The 13983-nt window shown below is 30.3% G+C and overlaps 1 protein-coding gene and 1 long non-coding RNA gene across 4 annotated transcripts in view; one reads left to right on the top strand and one right to left on the bottom strand.

Annotated features, from left to right (window-relative positions):
• The window catches only part of LOC119638212, a 324089-nt gene that overhangs the window by 27762 nt on the left and 282344 nt on the right, over positions 1–13983 (bottom strand). For 2 of the 3 annotated variants that reach the window (XM_038034881.1, XM_038034880.1), the window contains one exon: positions 7534–7773. The exons of the other annotated variant lie outside the window; for it this stretch is intronic. In XM_038034881.1, the coding sequence (XP_037890809.1) occupies positions 7534–7773 (240 nt within the window). The remainder of the gene's footprint in view (positions 1–7533; positions 7774–13983) is intronic. 3 annotated transcript variants of the gene reach the window in all.
• Positions 1–13983, top strand: part of LOC119638219 — a 230363-nt gene that overhangs the window by 120452 nt on the left and 95928 nt on the right. The window lies entirely within an intron of this gene.

Here is a 13983-nt window from a genome sequence, read left to right as displayed (position 1 = left end):
AACATAATAATGATTAAATCATTTTGCGAAAGAAAATTTTCCCTCTTAGAGTCGAGTCGTTAGAGTCGTTATTGTGTTACAAGTTGCCCTTTATAGTAAAACTATAACATGAAATGTCATTCGTCATGTGCCATTGTAATAGCAGGCAGATAGTCTAGTAATTGCTTTTCGGACACTTAGTGGGTCTTTTTATTATTATTACATATACCTTTGAAGTGTGTACTAAAGCAGCCTTATGGGAATGTTATTAACATCTCTAACTTCAATTTAATAATCGTTTGTCATTCCTACGTTCTTTACATTCTTTCAATTTTTTACATTCTTTGCCTTTTCAAAGCTGGAAGCAGATGTTTGATTGACAATAAAGTAGAGATAGGTGATTGACAATAAAGTAGTAATAGGATCACTGTTCTTATTTAAGTACTTCGTTAAGTATCTCGGCGAGTAATTGATAGCGTGAAGAAATCGCTTAAAGACAGAGCCCAACAAAAACCCGATCAATTTCAAACTCAATTAAAACATTTTCACTTCAATTGCTGTTTGTATTTACCAGTTCAGTCGAGTGCAGTCCCAATAGTTGCACTAGGCCTACCAATCACCATGATTGGTATACCGAGTTTTTTTCTCGTCATCTTCAGATATTTAAGACAATTTAGATAAATTTATAGAAAAAAAAGATGAAAAAGGATATCACCCTTTAAAGTAAGTCGTTAAAGTTTCAAGTGACTATCTTCTTTCTTCTCTATGTTATTGGGCCAAGTCTACGCCAACGAGAAGTGAATGCATGGGTTTTTTAATTTTGAAAAATTGTTATCGTCTGAACTTCTGTCATGCACTTATACTATGCAAGCAACTGTTTGTGCTTAAAACTACGTACAAATATTAGGTTGGCGTTGAAGCTCCGTCGCAATTTAAATAAAACATTTAAATATGAAGATGTTTAATGTCTTCCACAGCAGTCGGATAGTGGATGCAAAGTTCTTTTGTAACTGTTCTAATGATTAGATGAGGATTGCACCCCAACATGGACAACCAAATATCTTATCATTCAGATCCATGATCTTCTCCGGAATGGAACGCATTTTATTCGCTCACTCTGTACTTCACGACTAACTGGTGCAGAGTACTAAACAAACAGACTCCTTATATCCCACGGAAGATACACTAACCAATAAAATCCCACAAATCCCCGACGAAGGGTACCCCGTTGCCTTGACGGCAAAATTTTCCTGCTAACCTACTATTTCCGCCGCCTCTAAGTATAGTTTATTGAAATTTTTTTTATTTGCGGTGTACCTATACAACTTTAACTACTACTGTAATCGTTTTTGCTTGTTCGTTGTTATTCTTTGTTACCGTCCGAAGATGTGATATGCCTATAGAATGACTCACATTAAATAGTTAGAACTGTAAATATCTATTATATCCTAGAGTGTTTGCTTCCATTTTTTCATTCTTTCTTTACAATTGTTCACCGTTACTAAGCTTTCTAAGAAATTCTGGAGTCTACAGTTTAGGTATTATTCACTTTGATTTGATTCTTCTTTCTTATCAGTTCCTTTTCTTTTATGCGAAACTATGTCTCTTTGGCTTTTTGTTTGTCTATTGCTTGGCAATCAATAATTTACAAAGAAAGAGAGTTTTTAATGAGTAAAACGAGTAAAACACGTTAAAGTTTATAATTGAAGCGAAAAGGACATAGGGTATGTAGTTAAATGTTAAGCGATTTTAATTATTTTCTTTTTAAGCCGATATCATGAACATCCATCGTGTTTTTTATCGCCCATCATTGAACTTTACTTTGTTTATTCGATATTTTGTCTCTTTCTTTTATAAATGTTTCAATTAGCCATTGATTGACATGCGAAACGAACTTCATAACTTCATTAGGGTTTGTTCTGTCATCACAATAAATTTGGAACAGCATATAATCTTTGCTACCCGCTAAATAAATAAGTTCTCTTGAAGAAATGCTCAGCTAAAAATTACGCAATACACACAATGCTCCGGTACCGCGTCATTCGTCATACTGGGCAGTTAAGATATCTCTCGAGATATTTAAATTTCATAAATCCCCAAAGCAAGGACTTTATATCCAGAAAGCTTTTTTGCTCTAGATCTGTGACGTAAAAATAATAACTGCCGTCACGACTTGGAGAAAATCCCTTCTAGAGTAAAAGACATTAAACGTTAACTGATCTTAGTTAATAATATCGTGTTATATATATATTTTTTCCATTTAATATTCCAATCTTGTGAAAACCAATAGGTAGGACAAGAAGGTAAAGACTGCCAAACACAACTCATTCTAAGGTGAAAGATCCTTAAGTACATCCCCCCATTTTTTACGTTTTTTACTTGCTGCCTACTTTCTGCCAAATAATTTTTGGGAACTGCGATGTATGTGTATAACGTTTTATCGTCGAAACAAATCATTTTAATGTAAACAATAAAATTAAATTGAAGAAATTGTCATTAGCATCTATCTGCAACAGGTTAGGTTATGAAGATGGATAAGAATAATATTTCATTTATAATTAAAATAAATTTATTATGTACTAGCAATAGATTCACTCTGTCAGCATACTATGCAAGGTATATTTCTTTTAAACACCTTTGGCAATGGCTTGACAACACTTTGAACGTATGTTGTGATGTGTGAATAAAGTGAATACAGAAGAACAATCAATAATAGTATTAATTAAGAGATTAAGTGAAGTGGCATAGTTATGTTTTAAGGCTTTTCTACGCATGCGCTGTCATTGAAGTCACGTGAAATAGTCGTAACTCGGTAGAATAAGCCGAGATCCGATATATTCTCGCAGCAAGAAACAATTTAAAGATCTCGTCTATAAAATATGCGCAGCTTTTTTTTTTTAATTCAACAAGTTAGAATCCCTTGCGACATAAAACTATTAGTTGTTATAAGTGACAACTTAAGTATTGGGAAAATAATCTTATGCAGCTTAGCTGAACGAATTCCACGCAGGTCTTGTACAAATCGTTAGATTAATTAATTTACACAAAGCTTAAAGAAAGATATGCTAAATTGTTTGCTCTGACTATCAATGTCAATCAAATAATCGAAATCGTAAAGCTGCATCGAAGGGGAATAAGGTTCAAATGTTGTTTTGATAAGATCCAAGGGTTTCTTCGTCGAATTCAGACATTGTTTGATACTTTGGCGAGCAGGTTATATAAAGATAAGTAACGCGTAACGAGATAACAAATCTCGATGTTATGTAGGAATCCAAAGAAATCTCTTTCATTCCACATTGATGGTGAATTTTTTTTTTTTGTTTTTATAAAAGACAAACTGAGCTTTTAAAGGATCACAAAACACATGATTCTGCTCATTGTGAAAGCATTTGTTTAATAGAAAGAAATATAAATATAAACCTTTCGCTAAACCATTTTATCGCTTTAGCAGACGAATTGCCATTAATTGGTGCAAGCATTTTATTCGGTGAGCATTGGAAGATATCAAATTGACAACTTGCTAACCGCATTAAGAACTTATTTTCTAAGAGCACTTAAATGAATGCAACGAATGAGGTAATCTAAGGCGATTCGTCCGGTCAGTGCTTGTTTGCTGCGGTAAGAGAAAGTCACCACTTCTTGGGTATAGAACATACCAGATTATCCGGATATATGATGTCCACTATCAATCCGAATTCTTATTCAAGTGAGCCCTTCTATTAGGCGGGCCACAGGAATTAAACCTCTTTAGTTAAACTCGGAGGGCTAAGCTGATAAAAGAAAGATATAAGTAAGCCTGACTAATAACTTTTGCAAAATGACGTTGAAATCAAAAATACTACATCGTTACTATAGACACTAGCGTTAATGCATTTCAATATTCATAGAACTGTATTAAATTTATCCGCCGTATCTTACACATAAATAATATTATAACGAAAACATTTTCTTAAATGAAACTCTCAGCAGTATTTCTGCTTACCCTTAGCTAATTTTTATTACATTAATTTCCCTAAACTAATTTCGTTGTTCTTTTGCTTTATTTTTTGTGTTTTTCTTATATTTTTCGAGAATCATCTTAGGAAAAATCCATTTTTTTTTTTTGCCGACTTAGAATCAATTAAGATATCTTTAAGTCTTGCTTCTCAGTGACGGAGTTTTTAGAAAATGAATTTTTATTAATCTTTTATTTATTTATTTTTTTTTTTGGCCATATTTGTGTGTAATAAAAAAAAAAAAAATAAATAAATAAATAAATAAATTCAGAAAAAAAAATGAAATCCAACAAGAAGAGGAAGAACTGCGTTTAAAAGGGGTATAAGTATACGTTTTTTAACTAACTCGGTTCTGCCGAAAGTATAGGTTTTAAATTGTTTAACGCTACCCTAGAAAACTACACTGTTTTCATACAACCATCACACATACTAATACATTATAAATTATATGTATGAAAATATATATATTTTTTAATTAATATATATATATATATAAAAAAAAAAAAAAAGAGTACAGAAAAAAATCAATAATTTATTCATTATACGTTGAGCTCACTAAAGAGACGAACGAACGAACGAACGAACGAACGAACGAGTGCAGACTGTTTGGAGAGGAGTTTTTGATATCTTTTTTTTTTTTTTTGTTTTTTTTTATTCATTGTTATTATTATATAATAAACTAGCTGTTTAGTATATTTTAAAATAATACATTAATTATTTAAAGTTCTACGGCAACTGAAGCTAAAATAAAGTTTCAAAAGTAAATTAAATTAAAAAAAAAAATTAAATAAAACGAAATTGAAAAATATGAAAAAAAAAACAATTTCCTTTTAAAGTATGAAGCTTAAGAAGAGTGAAGATTTTTGGCAACATAATTGAAAAAAACGTAACTAAATTGAATTCAAATTATGAAAAGAATGTGTTTCTGTATAGGATTATGAGAGTATTCGGGTTTTATACAAATTCCTTGTATCTTGTATGTGATAATATCAATATATATATATATATATTTATGTATGTAGGTATGTACGTGTGTAGATATGAGGGCATTTGCTTCACTGATATTTCGAGTTTGTATCTTTTTTTTATTTTTGCTTTTTTGTTTTTTGATATATAATGAAATTATTTGCAAATGATTTTCAAATTCGATTTGTTGGATTTTTGCATGAAACGGTTGTTTTTAGTTTGGAAAGTATTGAAGAGAGATTTGTTTCATAGTTTCGTTATGTTTGTTTGGGTTTTGTTTAAAATGTTGTCTTAGTTGATTTTTAACAAAACGTTTCGTTTAAAAAGGTGCTGGATTTTTTTTTTTTTTTTTTTTTTTTTTTTGTTTGTAATTTTGTATAATAAGAAAAAAGAACTTGAATAGTAGCGTGCTTGAAAACGTTTCTTTTTAAATTTTTTTTTTTTTTTTTTTTTTTTTTTAATTAACAAAGTCAGTAATTCTTCATTTTTTTAATTCCATTTAGAAAAAAAAAAGGCAAATTTTTCAAAACAATTAAAATGTAATTTGTTAAAAATTTTTGGTAGTATTTTTTTTAAAAAAATAAATTAAACACAAAAATATTAAACTAACCAAACTTGAGAGAAAAATAGCAAAAAGACTACAGAAAAACAGTTTGAGTATAGAAAACTAACTCAACATAAATTTATAAAAATATGTAGTTTGTGTGAAAAGAAATTTTTGTTCTAAAGATTTTATTTAAACATAAAAAGAACACACATACATGTATGTGTATGTACAAAGATTGATTAAAAAATTTGTAAAAAAAAAAACAAATTTTTTTTTATTTTCGCATTTATATCAATTGCGATTTTTGCTGATATGTACACTAGGCCCGGGAATTTATATTTGTGGGCAAATCTCATTCGGTTTTCGTAAATTGTTGCCGAAAATTTTAACTCATTTCAATTAGCTTGAAGTTATTCGAAATGCAAAAAAAAAAAAAAAAAAAACAGCCACAACCGATTTGCATTAAGGTTCAAGGTAAGGAAATCTGAGGTTTATAACTTATGGTCATTCTTTTTTAAACAAAATAAATGTTAACAAGTGTTAAGAATAAGTGTTTTGAAGATTCTCTAAAGATTTTAAAGCACTTTAGACGCCGCATCAATGCCAGCGTTCCAATTATTCCTTTGTCACATGCTTGTGTGCGGGAAGATTTATAGCAATCCAGCGAAATATTTATCGAGACATTCGGAGTAGGATTTTTTTTTAATTTTTATTCCTTTTCGCTGTGGATAGCCCCAAATGCTTATTTTTTTTTTTTACATGACCCAACACTCAAAGGGACTGTGTAATATGGTGACAGTCAGAAAGACGTGAAAAGTGAAGAAAAAGTGGTCGCACCCTAATGGATGTGAAACTGACTTATGCGAAGGCTGACTTTGCTTAAAGACGTCCTAAGGCACTATTCAAACGTTTGTTACTCTCTTCAAATGAAAATTTGTTTGTTGTATGCAAAATTTTCCTCCATTCCTTTTCGGTAAATATCGAATTTATAGACATCAGATATGTATAGTCGTATATACACACATATGCACAGAATGAAAGTTAAAATTTCTGATGTGTGTACTAAATAATAGTATTTTTTTTTTTTTTTTTTTTAATTCAAAGAAACCTTTTCTCTTTTTTCTTAGAATTTTTGCTGCATGGGCGGGATACCGTAAGAGAAACTTTGTCGCAGAAATATTGATCTTCAAGTTGCTTCACTGGCTTGTCGGTCAATCATAATTATGATTTTAAATTAATGTTTGCAGGCCACGGACATAACCTCAACATTGTTCAATAAACCAATTTCCTACATTTGAAGCGGATAGTTAAGGTTTTAAATCGAATGTACATTTAAGACTTGAGAAGAAAGAGATCGAGATCTGTATTGTTAGAAATTTTCCGAAAAGCTTGACTCTTTTCTTTTCCCTTAACTAAAACTTTTCTTTTTCCTTAAGTAAGTCGGTTTTAATTTTTGAATTTTGATGAGAGAAGATCACTGATTATAGAAACGGCACAAATATCGAAGAATTTTCTTTACTCTCGCCGAAAGCGGAAAAAATAATGAGTTCAAAGTTTACCGTTAGATTGTAAAGCAAGCATTTCTAGAGCTCACTAATGCACACATATATACTTTTATGGGAGACTAGTGCACCAGCCAAAAGAAATTTCAGATCATTTCGCAAATTTTTTGATCATTCTTTGTGTTAACAATTTGCGCGTAATGAGATTATATCCGAAATCGGTAGAATTGTGTCAATTAACTTACAAAATATGTTCAAGCATTTAAACATATTATAAACAATTTTTTCTTTTATAAAATTGTGATTCCTGAAAAAAAAGATCCTCGTAAAAAAGTTTGCTAATAATCCAGATAACTTTAAAAAAAAAAAAAAAATGAAAAAGAAAAAGAAACAAAAAAGAATTTTCTTTAAAAAAAAAAAAAAATTTTATAACATAATAAACACCCGCAATAGCATTTTTTCAATATTAATACCAATATCAAGACCACCACAACCACCACCACACCACCCTTATGACTATGGCTATTATGATTAAAACCCATACCGGTGTCAATGATATCCAATGGTGATTCATTGGCCGCCGCTGCTGCTGCGGCCATATGACGCTGATGGAATTCACTCATATTAAATGGATAGGTTAATACACCTTGCAGTGTTTGGTAACCGGTTCCCGCACCCGGATAATGTATACTATTCGCTTTGGCAATCAATGGTGTATCGATTAAAGCCAAATTATCGTCGAAGATTTTCTGATGTAATTTCTCGTCCATGCCCATTATTCTAACTGTAAAGTTTAAAGGTTTAAAATGGAAAAATCAAAACATTGATCAAAATGCTCATTTCTTAGTTTGTTTGTTTTGTTTTTTTTGTTTTTTTGTTTTTTTTTAGTTTTTACTTTTTTTATTTTTTCTTATTTTTCTTGTTGTTTTATTTAAAAATGTTTTCCTTTTTTTTTGTTTTTTTTACCGTTTTTTTACTCAACATATTTTTATGAACATTTTCCTTACATTTTCATAGGTGTATGTATATATACATATATAATAATTGTAAAGAAAATAGAAAAAAAAAAAAAAAAAACATATGTATATCGCCCTGTTCGTTTTCAAATGAACACGTACCTTTTAAAAATGAAAAAAATCGAAAATATAAACATAATGTTAAATAAAAAAATTGTGTAAACACAAAATAAATATATAAATAAGTAAATAAAAAGGAAAAAATTATTTTATTATATTTTAATTTAATTAAAATTTGCTATTAAGTGCTTAAGGTAATCAATATAAAAGTGCTTTAACGGTGCTATGTATGCTGCTTTACAAGTAAACAAAAAAGCTTTAATAACTCACCTCATAAAACAAGTGTGTTATTTTCACCTTTTTTTTGTTTTTTTGTTTTTTTTGTTAAGTACACTTTTTATCCTAAAAATGTATATAAAGTTGAAAGAAGACTTTGTTTTAGATTTCGAACACAACTTTCACTAGGCACCATTTGTTTGTATTCGAAATTTCATTTTGAATGCATTCAAATGAAAAATACATGAGAGCTACAAGAAAACTATCATGAAAAAAAAAAAGCGTAAGCATCTTGTAGCGTAATATGTAAGCAATTGTATGGTTGGTTATACGTAGACAAATCATTGCTAGAACTTACAGATTAATGAATGTGATGAAAAGATTATTATAAATTTTTATATAAATAGTGAGAAAATTTTTTAATTGCGATTTTTATTGATCCTGATTGAGTTCTAATCCATTCGAGAAACGGTGGTAAAGGAGGAAAAGTGCAACAAGCTCTAAAAAATATACATCACCCGCAAATGCACTAATCTGGGGATGCACTATGCAGTAGTTTTTCCAAGCTCTTATCTCTTAAATGTTTATTAATTCACAGCACTAGTCATCTCCCACTAGTCATCTATACTTATTTATTTAAAGTTCATTAGTTTGATTCGGGTAATTCATTAAGGTTAAACAATTTAAACTACTATAGAGGGCCAGGAACCACCATAAGTTAAATACCAAAAAAAGTTCAACGAGTGATCCAATAGCGTTTGCTAAATTGCATCAAAATATGTCAAAAATTGCGACTGGTAAGTTAAATATAAGAATCTAAGGCGGACAGACGGACAAGCAGGCTTAAATCAAATCAGAAACACTTTCAAACTCGATTGGTGCAATAAAAGGCACAAGTCCTTCTCAAGTTCACCCTTGTATCATACGATATAAAAAAAAGTAAAATAAAATATTTCATGCTATTTTATCTTACGCTAATTATATCATAAATAAGCGTAAGATAGTATATATATCATGATATAAAAACCAATTGGGTTTCATTTATCATGATTAACTCTATGAAAGACTTTACTAATATCAATATAGATGACACCGGTTTTGCTAATGCTCAGAAGGAGAATGAAAAATATTACTAATTAACTCTAAGATTGATGAAAATAGACCTTTCACAAACCCATGGTCAGTATAATGCCATACAGATAAAAAAAGCTTTTGCGTTAATAACCATTCAAAATAGGTTAAGAAGGGCGGTTAGTTTTAAAATACAAGCAATGCCTAAGATCAGCACCTAGGATACTTTTATACCGTAAAACAATGAGGTTAATGTTCCATAAGGTGAGCAAGTAACCACAGAAGAAAATTGCGTCTTCTTTTGTTTAAGTGTTTGTGACCTTCAAATTTGTTATCCCGAAACAATAATAATAATAAAACTCTCCAGTATCATAATTTTTATTATAAAACACATTGGTCAAGTCATGAAGGCAACCATGAACAAAAACGATGTTTATGTTTTGAGAGTGACGTCTTCATGACTTGGCTGAAAATATTATGTGATTTGACGCCAGCATTAAACAGAGTTTACAATGAAGATTAATGTTCTGCACAAGGCCTGAAAGACAGACTCGTCTATGCAGATACGAGCCGCAGAGAGACTTCGTTTTCATTATAGGAGCGGTATTCCTTCTCTTTATGAGTTTCATTGGTTGCTTTTGTTAGAGTCATCCCGAAAAACTGAATTTTTGTCCAGAAATTAAACTTTCTCTCGTCTAACCTACGTTTAAAAACATTTTTGCAAAGGTCAGCCGCATTTTAAAAGGCGAAAAATCATTTTTATTGCGTTTGGCTCGTAAACAAGAACAACTTCTTAAACAGAAGCGCTTTTTACTTTTCATTTAAGCGCATAGTGTTCTTCTGTTTCTCTGTCCCTTTGTATAGAAAAAAAAAATGCACCAAAAAAAAAGCCCCAAAAAAAAAATAGTAAAATATATCGCATCAATCCCCATCGCACAAATAAACCGTTCAAAAAAACAGATTTAACCATATAGGACAATTTTGCAAAAAGTTTTCTTGTCTTTGGGATCCCACATGGCGCGCCGAAAGTATTAAAACTTTCTGCCAGCATCAATCAAATTACATTTGTACTGGTCTATCGCAAGCCGTATGTGACTGTATACGCCTAACGTGTCAATTCCCGAACAAAATGTTTAATATGTTTAAGACCACCTGACATCTCTTCATCTGATATATTCGAATATAAGCTCAATTCATCTATTAGGGCTATACGCTCGCGCGGTTAATTAGAATCAAAAAAAAAAAGAATCAAAAATTTTTTCTTTATGATGAAGTTTAATGTAAGAAAAATATTAGCTTTTTACACACGCACATATATATATATATATATATATATATATGAATTTACATATTTAGCCTACCCCGAACGGCATGAAAGAAAGCCTACGGTTTTTGAACTATTATTTGTAAAAGTTAAAAGCAAATATAAAATTAACTTTAATATAATTATTTGAGTTTCTTAGCCTTTACAGCCTTCCTATACGAAAATGTGATACACTGAAAATATGCATATGAACCATATAACATTACAGTAAAGTACTAATCCTACTGTGATAATATCTTTATTTGTGTTTCACAAAAGTTTTATTACGTTTCACAAGAGCTGATAGTAAATGTTCTTCAAATTCTATACATCATGTCGCTTTGATTGCAGAAACTAAGCATTTACACCTTTATCTCAATACGCAGTAACAATGCAAGGCCGCTTATATATTAGCAATTAACTCCAAAGGCATAATATTCTCTATTAATTGTAGAGTTGATGGGAATGCATGAATCTATACAACAATGGATATAATTTGCACAAATAATCATATTGTGCTGTGCAAATGAATAGAAGCATTACAAATTTATCATAATAATCTATTGATTATTTTCTTTTTATTTCTTAGCTTCAACATTAGCATCTAACTAGTTAAAGCATATCATAGATTTAGATAACATTTTGGTATTTTTGTTGTTGTTTTTTTTTTTTTTTCTCTATACATAAACCAAACTACATGCAGCGAATGCTAATGGAAAAGAGAAATGAAAGCGCAACTCATTTACATTATTAACGGAATAGCATCAGCAACGTTGTTAACAGAAAACAATAGCGTAGTTAGTTAGTTAGCTTTGATAATGTTCAGAAGGCTAACGATTCGAATAAAGTATGGAGAAGCAAAAAACAAAAAAAAAAGGAAATGATGAGTCGATCGATATCGAATTGTAATTCATGCACATTACCTATTACACAGAATGTGAGTGACATAGAGAAGAGAAAATAGAAAAGTAAAATTTTTCTAAGCAAAAGAGATATTTTAGCCACGTTTTTCATCTTCGCCAAATTTATTATCATCGCATAGATAACTAATACAAATTTGATCATAAATTTTAAGTAAGAAAATTTTAAATGTAAATGAATTGCAAAGAAGAAGAGAGAAAGAAATTATGCGAAAATTTGTCAAAGCTTTTGAAGAAGTTCATCACTGCCATGATTGTCAAACTCGTTGCAAATAATTAATTTTAAGTGCTCGAATGCATTCATAATTCAGTCTTAAACAAAAGACTTTGGTTTATTTAGCAGAATGTCAGAAGACGTTTTATTCTGTGTAGTTTGCGGGACAAATTCGATATCGAAGCATTTTCTTGTGACTATTCCTTCAGAATATCCGAATCGAGCTAAAATCATTTATGACTAATGACCAATCACGACACCAAAAAACACACCTTTTAATCTGATCGCCAGTTAATTATTTACAAAAATTTTCAATTGATATGTGAGACGGACTCGAAATAAAGTCTATGTGTTCTAGATAGTTCCATATGTTAGTCTGTCATCTGCAAATGAGAGTAAAGGGTCTGATGCTCATATAGCTCATATAGGAACAGAGAAGCATGCCTGAAAGGATGTCACTGCTCTTTCTGTTATGCTGCTAAAAAGCTCTCATGCTTTACTGTGCACAGGTTAAAGTTTTCGTAGTGACATAACCATCATTTATGCTACTTTTCAATTGTGCAATGGGATTCTCATGATTACATAGCATGTTACGCTTATAGTGCTCTTGTTAAGCATAATTTCTTTCGTTTACGCTTTACTTTAGTGGATGTGAGAATTTCCCTTTTAAAGTGATTATAATTTTAGTTTTAGTTTAAACTCCTTCGCTTAAATCATAATATTTTTATTGGTAAATAGTGCTTAAAGGACTGCAAACATACATACGTAATATTTGCAAAATAAATAATGCCTTGCTTTTTGAAATATTTGATGACTAAAAAGATATGCTTCTTAAGTCGAAATTTATTTCAGATAAGCATTCTTCAGAATGCAAAAGTATTCGATTGATTAGTTGTCGTTGTCGTTCTCATCATCATCATCATCGTTATCATAATGAAACTCTTTAAAATTATTACTATGTTCAGTTCATATAATCATTATACTGAGCCCTTTTCTATCGTCTCCTATAATTTCCCTGAATAGTGTCCTTTTTGGCTTGTGTAACTATAAGCCGGTTGTATTTTCCAAGTAAATATTTGCTTAACACCATAGTTTAGGAAAACGATATCAATAGTCAACGCATAGAGTGGGATATACCACGGGACACAACGTTTAAACACAAATACTTAACAGTTTATTCACAGCTTAGCCAAATAAAAAACAAAGTTTCTTATCTCCTTTAAAACAGTATTGAAATCATCAACAGCTGTACAAACAAGATTTCAAAAAAGAAACTTTACTTTCTCTCTCTCTCACTCTCGTTGATACCAAACGTATCTATATAAGAATTCTTTCATGTGATATTCATGCGTATGCATGTATATGCATATAGTCTTATCATTTTGTTTTTTTTTCTGTTCATTTCATCTCTTCATTTTAATTTATTTAATAACGGGTTTTAATGTTTTCCTATCAAATATAAAAGGAATCAATGGTTGACACTTTTTGCAACCACTTGGGATAATTAGGTTTCGGAGTTTGAACTTTGAATTATTATTTCAGTTGATTTTAAAGAGAGAAAATAGTTTGACTTGCGGCATACAAGACGGTACGTAGAAAATATGTTACATGTACGCATATAATGATATCCATGATATATGAGTTAGTGATTAGAAATTCTACTGATAGCTTTTGTTTACGAGCTTTATTGACTGACATATTCATGTGTTTGCTTTAATTTTGAATACCCATCCGATAACACGATTTGTACCGATGATGTCCGTGATTGTTGTTTGTGCACCTTGCTCTCTCTCTCTCTCTCTCTCTCTCTCTCTCTCTTTCTCTCTCTCTCTCTCTCTCTGTCTCCCTGTCAGCGTTTGCGGTATAGTCTTGTCAACAACTTTAGTACCTTTATAGATATGTTTACTATCATTGCGTACGCATACATAAAACCAATATATATATATATACATATACATATATATATATATTTAATGTATGTATTGCAACATGTAAATAGTCAGTCATTCTCTTCGATATGATACTATAATGATGGTGATGATGTATATAAACACAGTAGTTGAATCATTTAAATGTCACTTAATAAAATAAAGTTTTGAAGAGTTTAATGGAAATTTAATGTTTTCTATTTATAAATAAAAGTAAATTCCTTTGCTTAGTAAATATAAAAATTTCATATATTTCAATAAAAAAG

The sequence above is a fragment of the Glossina fuscipes genome, unplaced genomic scaffold (assembly GCF_014805625.2).
Source record: "Glossina fuscipes isolate IAEA_lab_2018 unplaced genomic scaffold, Yale_Gfus_2 85, whole genome shotgun sequence".
NCBI lineage: Eukaryota > Metazoa > Arthropoda > Insecta > Diptera > Glossinidae > Glossina > Glossina fuscipes.
The sequence above is the reverse complement of the archived record's forward strand: the minus strand, read 5'-3'. Positions and strand labels throughout refer to the sequence as shown.